General features: G+C 41.2%; 1 protein-coding gene across 6 annotated transcripts in view; it reads left to right on the forward strand.

Annotated features, from left to right (window-relative positions):
• The window catches only part of TSNARE1 (t-SNARE domain containing 1), a 511,576-nt gene that overhangs the window by 326,261 nt on the left and 165,247 nt on the right, over positions 1 to 20,068 (forward strand). For all 6 annotated transcript variants that reach the window (XM_054191276.1, XM_054191275.1, XM_054191280.1 and 3 more), the window contains one exon: positions 375 to 457. In XM_054191276.1, the coding sequence (XP_054047251.1) occupies positions 375 to 457 (83 nt within the window). The remainder of the gene's footprint in view (positions 1 to 374; positions 458 to 20,068) is intronic.

Raw genomic sequence — 20,068 nt, forward strand, 5'->3', positions numbered from 1 at the left:
CTAATATTGAGATAATGTCAAATACAATCTGCCATGTCCCTTCTGTAATTTGACTCTAATCTGGTAAATTTACTGGCCTTGAGTTGATTTTCTTTGAATTCCCTATCAGTCTTCCCATTGGTTTCAGTGGGAGAAGGATGATCTGCTAACCTCCCTCCTGTCTAGGAAAACATGGAGAGATGTCAGTCACTGACTGATGGGTTAAGTGTTCATCAAAATGGGTGGCATTCCTATTTCCCTGCGGTATTACAGTTTGCAAACAAGAGGCTGCTCATCTCTTTATGCCCACGAGTGAATTCCTGAATTGCTGTTGGTATAAAGTATTTGGTTTAGGTTTGTACCCTGTAATTATCTTCTGTTGTCTTAATTTGCAGATAGTATTGAAGCCAACATTGAGACTGCATCTTCTAATGTAGAGTCAGCCAATGAGCAGTTGGCAAAAGCCAGTCAGCACCAAGTAAGTGGGACTAAAAACCCCTATGGATACATTCAGTAATAGTATTTAAAATAAAGAGAGCACTTGGCAGCTGTGAACCACATGGCACATGGCCTATGTTGGATTTGTGCTACCTGGAAAGATGATAAAGCATGCTCTAAGTAAGACCTAAACTTTTTTCTTATATATATGATTAAATTACTGTAGTGTTGACAATTTGCCTCAGAGTAGTCATTAAGAGATCTGCATATTAAAGATACATTTACCAGTAGGAAACTCAACAATTAGCTACTGATGTTCTTCGAAAGACATCATAAAAAGAGCATCATTTAAGTGTATATGTCCTTCTTGCTGGAGTGTTTCCCTATAATCAGGCAGCAGTGCTTTTCAAAAACAACTGAGTTGTCAAAAGGCATGATGTGGTTGGTGAATAATGGTTATGAGAGTGGTGTTCAGCACTTTTTAAAGGCAATTTGAGGGTAGAGTTTTTGTTTGTTTATTGGTTTTTTGTTTTTTTTTTTCTTCATTGGAGCAAGAATAAAACACACACACACAAATATTAATCTTTTTCAAAGTAGCTTGACCAGAAAGAACTGTTCAATGGTTACAGTTAGTACTTTCTAAGGATGAAGGAGAGCGGGGAGGGAAAACGAACAAAAGAAAACTTGTTCTTTGCATTGGATTGACAGAACAAAAGCTGTTAGTTTCCTTTATTCCTCAATGATAAGTCGGTTTGTTGAAGTCCAAAGTGAGTTTCATGTAGCTGGAGTCCTGTTATGACAAAAATGTAGCTGTAGTCCATGGAAGTGCATAGTGCCCTCTTGTTGGCCCCTGAACATAATGAATTCTGAAGGTCTGGGGCAAACCTCCAGACTAAAGGATTTAGAGCTACAGGCATTTTACTCCACTGAAAATGAATAATGTGCTCTAAAAATTAGCTGCAGCTCATTTTCTGGTGAAACATACTTTACCAATTGTGCGTAATAAGAACAACTTTTGTGGAACTTTGATATTGCAGAAACTGTGTGGTCTTTACTACATTTTGATTTTAAAGTCATATATATTCAAGATAATGCATGTCACCCTGCATTAAAGCCTGCATTTGCCTTGAAAATAGCCTGTTGCGTTTTTACTGCATGAAGTCTAAAAGGAGACAAGAATAAATTTAATACTTGACAGTAGAGCTGACCGCAAAGCTGCAAATGAGTTAATGACAATTTTGGCTAAGAAGGTCAAAGAGTAGTCAGGCAGAAAATGAATGCAGCACAGTGGAAAGGATCTGCTTTCTTCAGCCAGCAGGAGCTGTTGAAATAGCCTGCTCAGTTAGGAGGTCCTTTATTCCTCAAATATGTTGATCAAGATGAAGATATAGACAGTTTTAGCGAGTCAACCACTGCTAAGGGCATAAATGTGTACTGACTGTTTTTTATGGGAAAACACTTCAGAGTATCCCTTGCCCTTGAAACAAGCCGGTATAGACAAATATTGCTTAGAAAAATTTAGTTGACAAAGGAAATGTGCAATGCAGATCTCCTGTAGAGGACAGGTAGGTCTCCTGTACACTACTGGATGAGGATCACTAGACATATGTGTGCAACCCCAGCTTGCCCTCTGTCACCTCTTTCATGATGTTCCGTGAGATATGGACAGAAAATGGAGTGAAGTTTTTGTGACTTCAGTCGTTGGCCTGCTGCCTGGGGTTTGTCAAATGGCATATGATGCCTTCTCTGTTATGTGCCGTGATATCTGCTCATCTGACATCCAGAAGGACATTGTCCCCATCATGCGACAGGAAGGGTCCTGGGCACACAGCCCTCAAGGGCTTTTGTAGGAAGTTATGTTGGTACCAGTTGCATAGGTATGGAGAATGCAGTGGGATATAGGTCACACTTCCAGGTTGTGTGTGTGATTTGGGACTGCTTTAGAAGTATCTAGGATGGATCTGGGATCAAATCAAATCAAATCAGATCAAATTGATCAGCCAGGCGGCTTTGTGGGTGAGCTGCTTTCAAGAGAGCTGCCATGGCTTTATGCACTTTAAATTCTCTCTGCGCTCTTCTGTGCCGCTCAGACATTAAAAGCAGACTATTTTTTGAATTTTACTGAGTAATTTTCATTTTTTTGTTAAACCGCCAATTCATTAATGTATTTGGCTGTTACCTATGACCTCTAGTACAGTGTGATTGTCTTGTAAATGCAGGCTGGCTTACATTTGTTACTTATCCCTGTTTATATGTATATATGTGTATGAGTATGTGTGTGTGTGTAGTATTCTTATGAGTATATCAACAAATGTATACATACATAAATTGAGAAATCAGAAATGTCAACATCGCTGAAACATTCCAGTTTAAGACTTAATGTAGACCGTAATGAATGGATTTCTGTCAGGAATAAAGATTAAGTGGCTGTTTATTTAGCATAATGTTTGCATATAATGCTGTGCACTCACTTCAACAATACAACTTGGAGCACCAGTTCCAACCTGTACATTAACATAAAAAAGCGCCGGTAAATAGCTTTTCTTTAACTAGTACAAAATTAGGCATTTAGTTTTTCTGCAATGATAGAAATGTTTGAACAAATGTAAATATCTTCCTGCTGAGCCCCTTTGTCTGCATTTTAAATTTTGAAAGGTGCTCCTTCATCTTGAGATGTGTGTGCTAGCAGTAGTGGTTTATTACTTTGTGTGAATTCTCACGGCCCCCATCTAAACTCATGACCCACCCACAAAAAAACCCCTCCAAAAACCGCAGAAAACAAAACAATAAAATGTAAAACAGTAATAGAGAACATATGAGGGAAATATATGGTAAGTAAGGTAGTGGTGGCCAAATTTCAGGCTGATCAATGCTGCTCGGTGGCTTAGTGCAGCCCACAGCCAGCCCCTGCTCTCTGCCCAGGGAGGGGAGCAGTAGACAGCTGTGCAAATGTTTCTGCTTTTCTCCTCTCTGTTCCCTGCCATCTCCTACCCCATGGGCTGACACATCTTCCCCCTTTCAACTGGACAGGTACATGCAGGCTGCAAAATGAGGTAGGTGTAACCGGCCACTGGTCAAAATGCAGATGAAAACATTAATGTTGGATATTGATACCAGGAGCAGAGGAACAGAGACCTATTGCCATACGAAACCCCTCTGTCACAAAACTTGACAATTTTACTTTGTTGTCCTACTTTTCACTACACAAGGTGTTCAAGGCCAGGCTGGATGAGGCTTTGAGCAGCCTGGTCTAGCGGGAGGTGTCCCTGCCCATGGCAGGGGTGTTGGAATTGGATGATCTTTAAGGTCCCTTCCAACTCTAACCATCCCATTATTCTATGATGTTGTATGTCTAACGTAGGTCAGATGATTGCCTCTCTGGAGATGCCTTGTCTATTAAGTCCAGATGATAGCAATTACATGAAAACATTTCAAGGGAAAATGAATCCCTTGCATAAAACCTGTCCCTTTATTGGCAAAAAGGGGGGACCAAGATGCCCAGTGGTCTCAGCACCTGCCTTTGAGACAAGCTTAGATGGGATTAACATCACACAGAAGGGCTGACTGCAACGAGATGAGCAGTTTTACTTTGCTCAGTTTGTTCATAGCTTCCTGCAGATGGATTGAGGGGAAGAAAAAGAAACAAATGCAGACTCCACAGATACATATTAAACCAGTTACTCTTTTTGATGCAAAGTTTGGCCTAAGTTCAGTTTGGCGGCACTGACTGAAGGACTCTGTGTGCTGACTGCTGAAGCTAATTTGTTTTGGAAGAGCTGCTTGTGTTGCTCTGATTAATGCGGGTTGCTTTCCTTCCCTATACCCTCTCTGGAAGTCAAGCTAATTTGGATTCACTGGCATTGCAAAGGCAAGCAACAGTTCAGTGACCCACTTGTATAGTCTAAGAACAATGAGGTTTTTTCCTGTAAAGAAGCAATTCCTGGGTCTGGCTTTCAGGGATACACAGAGAGGCACTTTGAACACTGGAGCTTTAAGGGAAAAAAGCCTCATAAATCTGTGACATTTGCAGAGGTCTTATTGCCTGGGCACCACCAATAAAGGGCTGGCTTCAACTTTTGCACAAATAACTTACTGGTAATTTAAAAAAGAAAGAAAATTTGAGTTTCCAAAATCACTTTTTCAGAGTCTTTGAAATTTCCTGGACTGCTAGCCTCTTGAAGCACTTGCTACTTATAAATACTGTGATAATGAAGATTGTCTTCTCCTCTTCCCTATGGGTATGCCCTAAGGGCTTGACTTACACTGTCGTTAAATCGCCTTAAAGCGAATAGCTTTACAACTACGATGTACAGTTGGTTGGCACCACAATACGATGGGATTACAAAGCCCCAGTAGACTGGCGTGGCTGGAATATCTTGATGCAAATGCAGCTTCGAAACCACTTAATGTCTTAAGACAAGAAGAAACTAGATGCTTGTAAGATTTGGGACCGAGATGTACTCACAACCTACTGCTAACTATACGATGCAGTGTATACAATCAACCTCATGTAGCTGTTGCTTAGCTGTGTCTGTCACCAGCGTGAGCGTGGCTGAGTTTTGCTTCTTCTCTGGGTAATTAGCACTTGGAAGTTTTTTTTCGGGGGATTATGAAGCTACTCTTTCTTCTGGCGGTTTCTGCCTGTGAAAGTGATGGGAGCTGAATTAAAACTGCAAGAGGAACTCAGAGCTCTGTGAGGACTCCGAGCAAAAGCCATTACTGAAGGGACTGTGTAATTACATGACTGAGCCTTAATCCCCCTCTTCAGCAGCAGAAGGAAAGTTTGCCATCAACCAGAGTCCTCATGATTCTGTGCCGCAATCTTCAGTTAGTAAAAGAAGTCCTCTCTAAATTGCCTCAATCTCTAAAAAAACAACCAATTTGCAGTCCCTTTCTACTTTCTGTTTCTCAGGCCACTGCAACACACTCACACTGGCTCAGTTCAGAAACCTCTGCCTGGGCTTCCCCCTCAGAACTGATTTCTTCAACTTCAAAGCAATTTCTCCTCCATAGCACTTGTTTTCCTCCCACCCCTTCCCTCTTCCATTAAGCCATATCTTTTCATTTTCGCTCTCAATTCCGATCTCTCAGTCCTTCCCTGTTGATGCAGGGCTGTCAGCAACACTACTGCTTCAAACAGTCCCTTCCCTTATAACGATCCCACTAATTTCCTTGCCCCAGATTGCTCAAAACCTACCACGTAGGGATGTTCGCCTGTATCGCCTATCAAATGTGCCCCTACATGTTCTGTACCACTACGGAGCCTTGAAGCAACTCCTTGCTGCATACCTGCCCTTACTTTAAGGCTTCTTTTCTCTTGGCAATGTGCTGTGGACAGCGAGCAAGGCTGGCTGGGGCAATGCTTTGAACAATTAAATTGTTCACCCATTACCTTCCCTCGACAAAACGGCAGCAGCCGCAGGTGGTTGGGATAAAACTCGTGCTTCCCTTTTTCCTTGCTCCATCAGATCCCCGTGAAAAGACAGGCTGAGTTTTCAGATTTAAGAGCGTTTTATTTTGAAGCAACTTTTGTTTGTGTGTGTTTTTTTACTGTATTTTAATGCAACCCATTTAAAAAACAGCTGCTTACCATAGGAAATGGTGTTCACAGCAGCGGCAGTCCAAGTGATAAATGAGCTGTGTGAATGCAGCAACTTAACCTCACTGAGGTCCGAGCCATAACATTTATTTAAACCTATCTTCTTTTTTTTTTTTTCTGTAAATAATGGATCTCTGTGATCAAATATTTATTGGGAAAAGGTTTGTTTAGAGCTTTTTGATGTCATGCAATTGGGTGCTGTTGCATGTGAACGTAAAATCTTTCAGGCTATTTGTAATTACAGATGGACTTCTCTTCATTTGTACCATCGAAAAGAGAGAGTTGACTCAGCCAGGTGGTAGTTTAATCTTTCTTTCTTTTATTGTAAACCACGGACAGTAGGATTTTTGGAAGAGAAAAAAAAAATTGTCTATTTTGATCTCACATTTTTATTTAAGTGCAAATTGCTCCTCTCTCAAGGAGGAAATAGAAAGGGCAAGAGTGGAGGAGAAGGGAAGGATATGACAGAAGTGTTGGGGGCAAATTTAGTGGTGAGCCATGGCTGATGAAGCTGCTTTGGCTGGTGAGAAAATGAGTGGGTAGCTGTGGTGTGTAGTGATCATTCACCTTTGTGTTATCCAGCACCGGGACTGCATCAAGTCAAGCTTTAGGAATATCCGTTACATTATACACAGCGGTCTGGATTCAGCATTTCAAAGGCAAGGATTTTACATGTCAAAGCTGAACAAGTCTGATTTGTGACAATTCGGAGATGGCAGAAAGAAATCGCATACTGTCTTTTGTTTTTTCTATTTCATTTGTTTAACAAAATCTCTTTCCAGGGTACAATTTCATTTTGAGGGGGTCAGAGATTAAAAAGCAATTTTCCCTTGCTGACAGTGGCATAAACTAGTGAGTTACAGTTCTCTTAATGGCCTCATTTAACAGAGGAGGGAATGGAAATCCTTGGTTACTGAGTGGAAAACCACACTTACTTAGACTCATCCTTGTGCCCAGTGGCAGCACACATAATCAATTGCATTGCCCAAAGGTCAAAGCTTTGAGAAATGGTATAAAACTTGCCTCTTAATGGGCTAGGAATACCAGGAAGTTAGGAATATTAACACTGGAAAAGTATACCTAACCTGGATCTGATGAAAACCAGGAGCAGAAAATAAGGATGCTGATTGGAGTCCCAGCTGTATAGCCTGAAGTGGTATTACACTGGGCTGTGAGCTTGTCAGATCTCATCAAACAGCAAAATGGTCGAGCTTGGTCAGTGTTCATACTGGAAACCTCCTCTGAATATCTTCACATGCAGGCAGCAGTGTTTTTCTGTTCCCTTTCCGAGTTACTACTTTCTGGCACAGGGACACCGTCCAAACAGTGCCACCATTCCTGAGGTATTTCATCAAGTTTTGAAAATTAGTGTTAGTAAAGATGCCACATTGGTTTTCAAAGCCAGAGTGAAATTAATAGTTGAATTCCTGTATGGGGATTTATATTCTGATTTCTGTGCCTTGATGTTTTACTTGGTTCTCATAAAAATCGGTTTGTCAGCTCATAGGGACAGTGTAGGAAGCTATAGTCAATATATTGTCATCTCATCTAGCTTGGTACTTAAAATTTAGGCAGCTAGTACAAGACAAGCTAAGCTTCTTTGCTAAGCTTTCCTGGTTTGACCCCAGACGGCAACTGAGCCCCACTCAGCTGCTCACTCACTACCCCCAGGTGGGATGGAGAAGAGAATTGGAAGGGTAAAAATGAGAAAACTCACATGCTGAGATAAAGCCAGTTTAATAGGTAAACCAAAAGCCGCACACACAAGCAAAACAAAGCAAGGAATGAATTCACTGTTTCCCATTGTCAGGCAGGTGTTCAGCCATCTCCAGGAAAGCAGGGCTCCACCACACATAATGGTTACTTGGGAAGACAGACACCATCACTCTGAAAGTTCCCCTCTTCATTCTTCTTCCCCAGATTTATATGCTAAGCATGACAACATATGGTATGGAATATCTCTTTGGTCAGTTAGGGTCAGCTGTCCCAGCTGTGTCCCCTCCCAATTTCTTGTGCACCCCCAGCCTACTCGCTGGAGGGGCGGTGTGAGGAGTAGAAAAGGTCTTGAACCTGCCTAAGCACTGCTCAGCACTAACCAAAACATCTCTATATTATCAACACTGTTTTCAGCACAAATGCAAAACATAGCCCCATACTAGCTACTATGAAGGAAATTAACTCTATTCCAGCCAAAGCCAGCACAACATTCTTCTGGAAGACAGTTCATCCTGCTTCTCTTGGATATTGTACCTTAGTCTATGATGAATAGTGCCCTAGAGGTGAACATCTTGCTTTCATGCTGATAGATAAGTACCTTCACAAAAGCACTTAACTACTAGGCAGCTAGGATTTAATTTCTTTGCCTAAAAAAAAATATTTAGTATTCTTTTGTGCAGAGTAGAGAATCCTGCTGTGTTTCTGGCTTCCACTGTGGAAGCCTGTTGTTCCCCCCAAAATCAAAGTCACCTTTGCCAGCTATGTTTAAATGTTACAGAGAACCTGGGGCATCTCAAATGGTCAGAAGTAGCTGAGAAAGTAAATGCGTATTCCCCTGTTGTGTTTTAATAACTATATTGATCATGAAGGGAAAATTGCATGTAAGGAGAGAGAAGTTACAGAAAATGAAATTGCTTTTATTTCCATTTTGAAAAAAACCTGGAAGCACTTTAATCAAAGTCTTTTCCATATTCCTGAAAGTAATCACAGGCCTGGTTAGATGCATTTGTAGCACAGCTATCAGGTCATGCCCTGGCACTATCAGAATTGGAGAACAGGAGTTGTTAAGTACAACTTATGTTCAAGAGGAAAAAAGAGAGTGAATCATAGTATCACTAAATCTGACTTCAGTAGCACGCAAAGTTCTTGAAGATATTTTGAAATTAAGAAGTAAAAGCGTGGAGTTTAGTGGAGAGTGAGACAAAATGGGATTTCATTTTACTTTGAAAAAGTAATTGTGCCGAAAAGACATGAGACAGGAACTACAGGAAACCCACAGCCTCATGGGCTGGCAGCTGAAGGTCACCTCAGATGACACTGGAAGCATCAGACGATACTGGGATGCTTGTGTAGGGGCAAATGAATCACCAGCTTAGTACAGTCAATAGAGACTGGAAAAAGATTCAGCTGACTTACCAGTAAATGTGTACTTTGGAGCAATTTGATTCACTTGACAGTCTATGGGGGGAGTTGAGTGATTCTACCATGACTATAATAAAATCTTAGACATCAAAGTATGTGTGTGGATGTATCAGGTATGGATACATATAACCAAATGATGAGATAGGGACTTGATAAGTGGGAAAAAAACTTGGATGGAAAATTGGCTGAACTGACAGGCTTAAAGGGATGGAACTGGCTGTGTCTGGCCCAGGATAACGCATAGTGTCTTCGCACAGAGGCCACTTCTGCCAACACCTGGACATGGACACCCAATATGTAGTTATATGCCAATAGTTATACAGAAGTTTGGGGGGAGGGGGGAAAAGAAAAAAGAAAGATTAGTGCTAAATATTATTCATCATATTTTTATTGGATTCTAATATCAATCAAGCCAATTTTTTTCATTCTGCTTGGTAGTTAAAAAGCATCAGGAGCACTGATTTTACCTCTTTAATCCAAAAAACATGACTTAGTAGTGAGATAAAGTGAAAATCTTGTAACTGACTTTTTTTTTCTACATAAAAGATGGGGCGTAACAAGCTAAAAATCCATGACTTGGATGTATTTATAATCTTCTCTAACATAAAACGGATATTTTGGACACAGATAATTTGACACAAACAGAGCTTGCTCTGGATTTTTCTCATCTAGCAATGGAGCAAATTTTGGGTTGTAGACTCCCTATGGACCCCCTGGTCAACAAAAGAGACTGGCAACTACACAGAGAGATGCAAATCTTTGTAGGCTGTTAAAACAGCACAAGTTGGAAAACATTCAACTGGGCCTTGCACTTGTAGTTTTGTAGGAAATTAATATATGATTTGTTTTGGTGCAGTTTCTTCCTTTTTTGCACTATATTCAGGCTAAGAGAGGAATGTATGTTGAGTCCAATGATTCAGGTTATGAAAACTATGAAAAACCAGACATCCATGTACATGGCCAGATAAGACATAGGTCCTATGTATTCATTAGGTCCTAGTGCTTTTGTGAGAGTCGCACCTGTTTGCTAGAGGATAAAATTATTTCATGGACAAAATACATTTAGGGTTTGGTTTTTTTTTGGAAGCAGCTCTTTCCAATATATCACTCAAATACTCTTAGGCAGCCCTAAATCCAGGCAGTCCTGCCATGTAAGCCAGATGTAGACAGTGGGATTGAGTGTACCCTCAGCAAGTTTGCAGATGACATCAAGCTGAGTGGTGCAGTTGACAGTCTTGAGGGATGGGATGCCATCCAGAAGGACCAAGACAGGCTTGAGAAGTGGGCCTGTGTGAACTTCATGGGGTTCAACAAGGCCAAGTGCAGGGTCCTGCATCTGGGTTGGGGCAATCCCTGGTATGAGCGCAAGCTGGGGATGAAGGGATTGAGACCAGCCCTGCCGAAAAGGACTTGGGTGTGTTGGTGGTTGAAAAGCTGGACATGAGCCAACAATGTACGCTTGCAACCCAGAAGCTAACTGTATGCTGGGACGCACCAAAGAAGCATGACGAGCAAGTTGAGGGAGGTGGTTCTGCCCCTCTGCTCCACTCTGGTGAGACTCCACCTGGAGTAATGTGTCCATCTCTGGAGTCCTCAGCACAAGAAGGACATGAACCTGTTGGAGCAGGTCCAGAGGAGGGCCACAAAAATGATCAGAGGCTGGAGCAGCTCTGCTATGAGGACAGGCTGAGAGAGTTGGGGTTGTTCAGCCTGGAGAAGAGAAGGCTCTGGCGAGACCTTATAGTTACCTTCCAGTATCTAAAGGGGGGCCCACAGGAAAGATGGGGACAAAGTTTTAGGAAGGCCTGTTGCAATAGGACAAGGGGTAATGTTTTTAAACTTAGAGAGTGAAGATTTAGAGTAGATATCAGGAAGAAATTTTTTACAATGAGGGTGGTGAAACACTGGAATGGGTTTGCCAGAGAGGTCGGAGATGCCCCATCCCTGGAAACATTCCAGGCCAGGTTGGACGGGGCTTTGAGCAACCTAATCTAGTTGAAGATGTCCCTGCTCATTGCCAGGGGGCTGGACTAGATGGCCTTTAAAGGTCTCTTCCCACCCAAACTATTCTATGATTCTATGATTCCATATCAGTTCTGTCTTAGAAGGCGCTCCAGTACTTTCTTTATCATTACTCTTGTTTTTATTTCTTGATAGACAAATCACTAGTGAACAAGTTCTGCAGGCTTAGTTCCTACATTATAATTAACACTGATGTAATGAAAAATTACATCTGTGATCTCAGTGAATCAAACTAATCTAAAAATGTAGGAGATTGAGTTTGCACTGGAAATGTCCTATTATCACTCTTAGTAAATGGAGAGAAACTTCTTTCAGACATTCATCCAAATGAAAATCATCTGCCAGTAGGTTTTGGTTTCCTTAGGAGCATACAAAAAGCTGAATCTGGAAACTATACCTTCCCTGGTTCTGCTCAGACTTCCAGCAACATGAGTCTTTTGATTTCTTTTTGAATTGCTTCAATGCAAGTAGAAAATCTGACCCGGTGCTGGTTTTAAGCTCTAAAGTTGATCCTCAATGTAAAAGTGTGCAGTTGTCTGGAATTAAGATTTTGATGCCTTTTTATACCTTTTTCTGCTACAGTTACAATGTAGTAGTATCAGTTCTCACGGCTTGTCTTCTTATTCATGGCCTATGGAGGCCAGCAGTAATTAACATCAGCTTATCTTTTTCTGTGTTCCTGTGTACTGTATCCAAGTAAACTTTTGTCAACATCAGGAAGCCACATGTATTTCATTACATTATTTTTAGGTTCTGGTGAAAATCCATCATCAAACTCTTTTGAAGTAGGTGCTCCAAAGGCAAAGCAAGGCCTTTAGTGCATAGTATAAAACATGATGAGACATCTGTATCGACAAAAAGCCCATGGAGAAACAACGCTACCAAAAACTTTTCTTAAGTTCACAAGTACAGTGGGAAAGAAAGCACTGGTCCTTGAGTGCTGTGCTGTCAGGGGCTTCTTGTTATATTGCTAAAACACAGAGAATTTGTGTTCTGATACTGTGGTCCCCCCCAACAAGGAAGGAGAATAAAGTGCCTTGTTACGCACAAATGCCTTTGAAGACAACTCTGATGTCTGTGCCAGCTGAGCTAGAAGTGTTAGGAGCTAAGGGTGCCACAGACTACTTTTGTCTTCCTCCTCTCTTCCTCCTTACAAACTCAATCTCTGTGAGGTGGTCATGCCAAAATACCAAGCACCCCAAGCATGACGTTGCCAAGCTTGAGAAGCAAGTGCTAGATGCCCACCTCCAGTTGAGCGCTCTCGTACCATTCTGGTACTAACATCAGAGCTCTCCTTGGATGACTCAGAGTCATCCTGGATGACTCAGTGGAACAGAAAAGGTCACAAATAATGTGGAGTCCCTTGAGTAGACGTTGTTGAAGCTGCTGAGTTCCTGGCCGTCATGCAAGGAGACAGTTTCAGTGCAAGACTGCACTACTGCTGTCTAGATGCCTTCCTGGATAGATACGGAGCAGACTGCAGAGCAGACTGGGATTAAGGTCTTCTGTGGAATGATTTTAGAAGACTAGGAAACATCTAAAGGAACCCTGCCCTCTTCAAAAACCACAACTTCATTATTACATTTTTTAAGATGACTCTTCAGAAAAAACAATTTATACAGTGGGTCAAAAAATTATTATGGTTTTTTTTTATGTCACAATAAATACTGCAGTAGCTCCATTTTTAGTGAGTCCATCTTGTGTGTATTCTCCATAACTTGCTTTTTTTGCTTAGTGAGTAACAATGTATCATTCTTTTTTTATTAGCCAATAGTGCTGTCCATTTATGAGAAGCAATTCTTGCATCAGTTCCTTTTACTGTAGATGATATTTTTCTTACATAGATCTGAAAGATATAAAAAAATAAAATAAGCTCTGCATTTACCTTTACTCTTTAGAGTCTGTCCCTGTGGATATTACTCTTTTCCTGAAACACTTCTTTTTTTTAAAGAGTTTAAAGAAAAGAAAATCATCTGTAACTTCAGGCTTTCACTGATGTCAAAGGCACGCTTCTCATTGCTATTAGTGGAAGCAGAATAGAGCTCTATCCACTATACAGGTCATATTTGCTCATTTAATAGTACTGGGGAGAATTCATGAACATGCAGGTAAGTTTATTTTTTTCTAAGCAGAGAAGTCTTAAATTCTACTCATAGTCTCCAAGCTTTCCCTGATCATCTTCCCAGTTGTGTCTTTAAAAGGTAAAGGGTATATTATTGAATATTTAAGAGTATAAGGATGTAGGAACTACTGATTTCAGCTATCACCAATATAATAAAAAATATCATTATCACATTTTCCTTCAAGTTCCAGTTTCTTTGACCTAAAAGGAATATGAACGCCATGTACTCATATAACTGAATATACCTTGCTGTATTCCTTATTACTGGGAAAGCATGCACCTAAGACTCAGAAACCACAGACTAAATGGAACCCTCCTGCCTTTAAGTCACATGTTTCCAAGGCATTCTGTCATCCTGATGTTATGTGGGATGAACCATTGTCTGGAGATGCCTGTTTCTCTTTGTTGCTTTTGGAGGGAGTGTAGGACAGCTGGCTTCCTTTTCTGAGCTCCTGAATTAGACATCTGAAGGTCAGCAGGATTAGTCTGAACACAAATGCTTCAGAGAAAGAAGTAAGAAACCTTCAAGTAGACAGAAGTGTAGTACCATGAAGTTCCTTCTAGTTGCTTTCATTTCAAGTTCAATGACTCAGGTTTCTCTTTTCTTCCATCTCTTCTTCATTGATAGCGATATTGATGGACACGCAACCATGTAGCCACAGACATAAAACAAAACTGTGATCATGATTTCAGTTTGCTTGTTTCTTGTTCCAAATCAACTCAACGGTATCCTGTCCAATAACATGATGCATAACAAGTATTTTGTGGTTTTTTTTTTCCTCTTAATAAATTAACTTTCTGCTTCAGAATACCCTTTTATTTTGTTTTAAAGCTTTTTTTTCACTAGTTTATTTTAATTTCATTTTATTTTATTTTATTTTATTTTATTTTATTTTATTTTATTTTATTTTATTTTATTTTATTGTGTTATCTGGACAATCTAATCTGAGGGATTGAGGTCCTGCTGATCATAGAATCATAGAATCATAGGATGGTTTGGGTTAGAAGGGACCTTAAAGATCATCTAGTTCCAACTCCCCTGCTATGGGCGGGGACACCTCCCACTAGCAAAGTTTCTCCCTGGCCATGCAAGATTTAAATACACCTGAAAATAATGAAGAAACAATTGAACTTAATTTTTGGTGACTATTAGCATGGGTCAATTACCCATGTTATATTTCTGTGAAGTGGAAGGTCCAAACTGGTCTATTGCTGCTTGTCAGATAACTGTGTGTCAGCTCCAAGCAGCATCACCAAGCATGTACTCAGCAATGCAGGATCGCGCATCTTAAACATGTTTCCTTGCATTTTAAGCAAAACAAAATCCAAGTACTATGTATCTTTGCCACAAGCAAAGAACATCAGGATAGAATTCATTATAGCTCAGCTGATTGCAGTCATCTCAACTAATTCTGGATGTATCCAAAGTAGGAATCCATCACTGAGTGTGTCTTCTAGGTACCCTACATACTCACTAGAGATCTAAGAAGTGTTGTGATTCATGTATGTGTCTACTCAAAGATGGGACCAGTGATGCTGTAGGCTCCCACTGACTGTGAGGTCTGTTATTATCTCAAACATGGCCTGTGTCATATCACCCAGGTCCATGTGGATGTGTCAGATACCACAGGGCATCTCATATCCAGATGCTTGTGTTTAGGTAGCTGGATTATGAGCCACACTGAGTTGGAGTGATCCCATTGCAGGGCAGTTTATTATGCCACATTATTGTATGAGTCTGACTTCTTACTTCAGTGATAGGTGGCGCCTGGGCTGACACCATGTGCTTTAGATTCCTTAAAAATCATTCTTTAACGTGGCTTTAGTGTGAGTCTTCATCACATTAGACTAGGAGAGTTTAATCATCTGTTTTGCACTATGCTGTCTGGCATTCGACACTCATTTTGAGACATGGGTCCGTTATTGAGAGTTTATGGGAAAGCAGGAGTGATTTGAGAGATGGCGAGCCTGACTGCAAAGGGGAGATTACAAAAAGAGTTTGTTAAGCTAAAAAAGAGAAGATAGAGGTGAAGGTAAGAGTCTCTTGGTACATAAAAGTCTGCTGCAAAGAGGAAAAGAATAATCATAGGTTTTTTGTTTATTACAGATGGGAATAACAAGAAGTAATGGACTTAAATTGCAGTGAGAAAGAATCAGGGTAGATATTAAGAAAAGCTGTCTAATGATAAGGAGCTTGAAACACTTTCTGGGGAGATTTTAGAGTCTCCAGCACTGGATATCTGTAACAGTATCTAGTGAAACATATTTCAGGGATGGTGTTTGTATAATTGCTTTTACTGTTGCCTGTCAGATCACGCTGCAAGGTGCAATGTAAACAGGACATGTTCATATTGTATCACAAACCATCATTACTTAATCAGAAAATGTTGCAGCCATGAATCATTCTTTGATTTTCATTCTCATCCTCTCCTACTTCCCTGCTGCCTCCCCTCAAAAAGAGTGTATTCCTCTTATGCACCTGCTTTAGGGACCAAAATCACTGATTGAATTTGACAGAGGCGATGATACTCAGTGTTTTCTGTCAGCTTTGGTTAGAGCAGTTGTGGATATAAATCCCATAAATCACTTTGCTTTATCCAAATAGTTTCTACCTGGTTTTCAGGTGTCCTGGACTTGATTTGCCATCACTATTTGTTCTCCAAATTATTTCCACAAAAGAGGAGTCAATAAAATTATAGTGTGTGTCCTCAGTAGTGCTTTGGATGACCAGTTGAGCCACTCAGGCACTGGAGGTGAGGTATGTGGGAGCTGGGTTGGCATTGCACTCTCCTTCAAGAGTAACAGATAATCACCGCATTTCACTTGGACAAGATGTTGGATTTCTGAGCCCTGGTTATGTTTGATTAGCGTAAAGGCTGGAAATAAGGAGGATTTGTAGGAAGAGGCAAAATTAATGTGGTGGTAGAATTCAGGAGGGAATGTATCTATACTGCTGAATAAAATAAGGTCAACAGCTGTCCTGTGGATCCAAGGCCTAGCCAAGGTTAAATTATCTCCCACGCAGAAAGGTGACAGCATCCATTAGGAATGGTTGCTGGCATGTGCTATGCTGGACCTGGGTCATTCTTTGGGACAATAGGACAAAGTGGCATCAAAAAGCATGCATGGGTGATGGAGAGCCAGCTTTTGTGCCCATGCCTTATCCCACTTTGAGTTGTGAGTATAGAGGTAGCTGCTTTGTGCCAAAGTTTGTGCAGGGTCCTGAGCGCACCGACATTATCTGTCAATATCCCCTTGGCCCCAGGGGTTTGGCTGACCATGTTCAAGGCCAGCTCTGATACACACCGCTCTGTATCTTTGAATCACACTGCTGTGAGGAAGAGCTGTGAGGTGCCTCCATGGGAGCAGCACCCCTTTGCTTGGGAGATGCAATGAGGCTCAGTCCCTTGCTCGAGGTCCCTGCCTGAGCTATGCTGTAGGTCTGCCCTGCCTGGCCATGTACCATGCTGAACCTCACCCAACCCACTGGTTTGAGTTTCTGGCATGGCCTTGAACCTGCCTCATTTCTACAGACCTGTCTGGAGGTCCCTGCACATTTTTCTGACCCTGATTATTTCTCCAGACCTGCTCTGCTCTTGCTCAGGTGCTGTGGGACTGAGCCTTTGCTGGTGAGGATGCTGTCCCAGCTCAGCTTGCTGTCGCCTTCTCTCCTGGCTTGCCCTCCCCAGGAGAGCACCTTGATCTTGCAGCTCCCTGACAACTTAAGGGTCTCTAATAAAATAAAAATTCTCCTAGGAATGTATAATATTCATTACCACTTGGAATGATTTTTAAGAAAGCTGAGCCCAGTGTTCACAGGGATGCACATATATCAGTCTAGTTCACCAGCACTGGCAGTTGTGCTGTGAGTCACAAGATACCTAAATTTTATTCTTGATGGTCCAGTCATAAATAAACTTTGTGTGCCCCTTGGGGTCTTGTTTGATTTGGTGCATTATTTTTTTTTCTGGTTTGCTTTTTGTGATGTATTCATAAACAGAAGGAACATTTCTTGACCCATAGATTTTGAAATAGTTGCAGTGTGGTCAGCAAGGATATTGCACAGTTGTTTTACTACTGATGCTACTTTTTCGTGGCCTTAAAGGAATTCTTGATTTGATAAGACAAGGGCTTTTTTTCAGTGTTAAAAGAGATAATAGAGTCAGCATGAAGAGGTGACTGTGGCACTACTTGGACCCTTAGGGTCTGATAGAGACTAATCCCAAATAACACATGGAAACAAATCTTTTCCACCATGATCATAAAAGTGATGGTCATTAACTGGCTATCAAACCCTAGAAATGGCAACTAGAATTCACAGTTTTTAGAAATATATGTGCTGGAGGACAGAGGAGGGGAAGGATGATATAATTCTTTATCTACCTGGAAATTCTTTTCAGAGAGAAAAAGAATGCTGAATATAGGTACTGCTTGCAAAAAGCCAAATTGCGTTGTCAGGGAGGACATTAAATTCTGAGTATAGCACTTAGACAGTGTTTAAACATAGCAGAGGGTCAGCAGCACGCAATAAAGTAAGACCTGAAAGTCCAAGGATTTGGAAACGAGAGCAGCATGCCATGGACCAGGCAGCGGATTGATCTGTGCAGTAGGAAATGAGACCACAGAGCAATACAAAGCAGCAGAAGCAGGTGAGAGGCAAAGTCTAACAGATCATAGCCTACATTTTTTTTTTTAATTGACATTTCTCTTTAATTACGTGGAGTGCTTTCCAGCATGTAGCGAAAGAGCCACAAAGTCAGATTCTGCTCTTGGTGTTGTTGTCATGAATCTGGAGGATCATCGTGGAATTAGGCCAGAAATAATCTACTATAAGGAGAGCAGAATGTGTCCCACCCTCTGGCAATGCTGCTTCTGGACCAGGCGAGAGATCCTTTCTTCTTTCTCATGCCCCAAGCTCTTGACTTGCTGAACAAAGCTGCAGTGAAATGCCTGCAGTGTCTGCTGGCTATGGCATGCTGTGTTGCACAACAGCCTGCTTCATCAGTAACTATTACCATATACATCCAGTGGCTACCAGGAATTAGATTACTTCTGCAACACGTATCCCCAGTCTTCTTCAGCAGCATTGCTTTCATCATCGGTATTGTTCTATTGCTTTGTTCTGGGGTCCCCTGGATTTTACCATCCAAAGCTAATTAGGATTGAACAATGGAAAGAGGTTGTTGAATGACTGTTCTTGAAAAGATCATAAAATCCTGGTGTACCTGCTTTGTTTGCAGAAATGGATCAAATGTTGACCACCACGTAGCCATCCATAGGTGGCTTTTCAATGAGAAACAAGCATAAACTAGTAGGGCAAAACTTTGCCTCATGACTGTTTTTTTTCTGGTCCACCTTCTAAATAACATTCTGATGCTTAAAGACCTGGTAAGGACTCAGCAGAGTTTCCTCATAATACTTCCAGAAGGCAAAAAAAGGATAATTTCAGATCTACCATGGGAGAGCACCCATCTCCAGAAGGTGGAAAGGAAGACGTATTTTTGACTCTATGCTCTCTGATCATCTGTTTCCCCACCTACTGTTTTAATAATGTAGCCAGTCTTCATTCCCTTTGGGTTGCTTATCTCTACATAATGGACTGATTGCCAGCTGGACATTGTAGATAGGGATTTTCAAAGATATACTGCAGTCACATCACTTCCTTTCTTATGTCAACAAAGAAAGAGAGAAGGAGCAACAAAATACTTGAAGCATCAGTTCTGACTGAGCCTGGATTCATCCTACTGAGAGGCAAGATAGCCACGGATTCCTTGCCGTCACCAACGTCTTATATGGTTGAACCTATTAGGAGCAAGGTGAAAGACTGGGAGGGATATGTCAGGGGTAGAGCAGCATCAGGAAATGACCTAAGTAGCTGTACAGCCTGCAAAATCTGGGTAACTTTGACTATGACTACACAACAGACAACAACACGATGTAGAAGTGCTTCAGCACAGGTACCTAAAGCACCCTCACCTCTGTAGCACAGTGCTCACTGCAGGTTCATTAAGTCTGCTAACACAATAAGTAAATTTGCTTGTAGTTAAGTTGCCCCCTGCTGCAGTTGAGCTTGACATCTTGCTAACAAAATGTACCAGTGTAGTAGTACTTGAAAGCACTGTCAGATGTCAACCCAGTAAAAGCTACAGATCAATTAAGCTCCACTGAATCTAGCTGTGGCAGCATAATACATCACTGTTCCCAGTGTAGGTGTCCCCACTGGAAGCGACTGCTGGTAGAGCAGAGTCTGTGGGAGGAAATGGATTAATGGATATCTACGCCCCAAAGGTGGCAGGTGGTGGGAAATTCATACTGCTTCTGGGTTGCCATGGATTGTCCATGCTAGACGTGACTGGCAGTCAAGACACAGCACTTTCAACCAACCCCAAAATTTACTTTAATTGCATTTTTCTCAGTTTCTGAAAACATTTAATTTCAAACTTCCTGCGAGTGTTTGTGAATAGAAAAAAAAAAATAAAAATATAAGGCTTAATCCGTCATTTTTGAATTTGATTTGTTGTCTAGATGCATTCAAAAGGCATCCAGACAATATATAGTTTTCTTAACATATCTGTGACTTAGGATTAAAGCTCAGAAGAAACATTGGGCCACTTTAGAGAATTCAGATTCGAGAAAGGTAAAGGCATTAGTCACATCTCATAAATACACATCTATGCTCTGTTTGTTCTGCAGCCAATTGAGGAGGACTGTGTTGCAAAGCCCATCACCCATCCCACCAACATCTGGGAAAGCCCTAGGTCACCTCGAGC

This window comes from Rissa tridactyla, chromosome 2 (genome assembly GCF_028500815.1).
Source record: "Rissa tridactyla isolate bRisTri1 chromosome 2, bRisTri1.patW.cur.20221130, whole genome shotgun sequence".
Classification (NCBI taxonomy): Eukaryota; Metazoa; Chordata; class Aves; order Charadriiformes; family Laridae; genus Rissa; species Rissa tridactyla.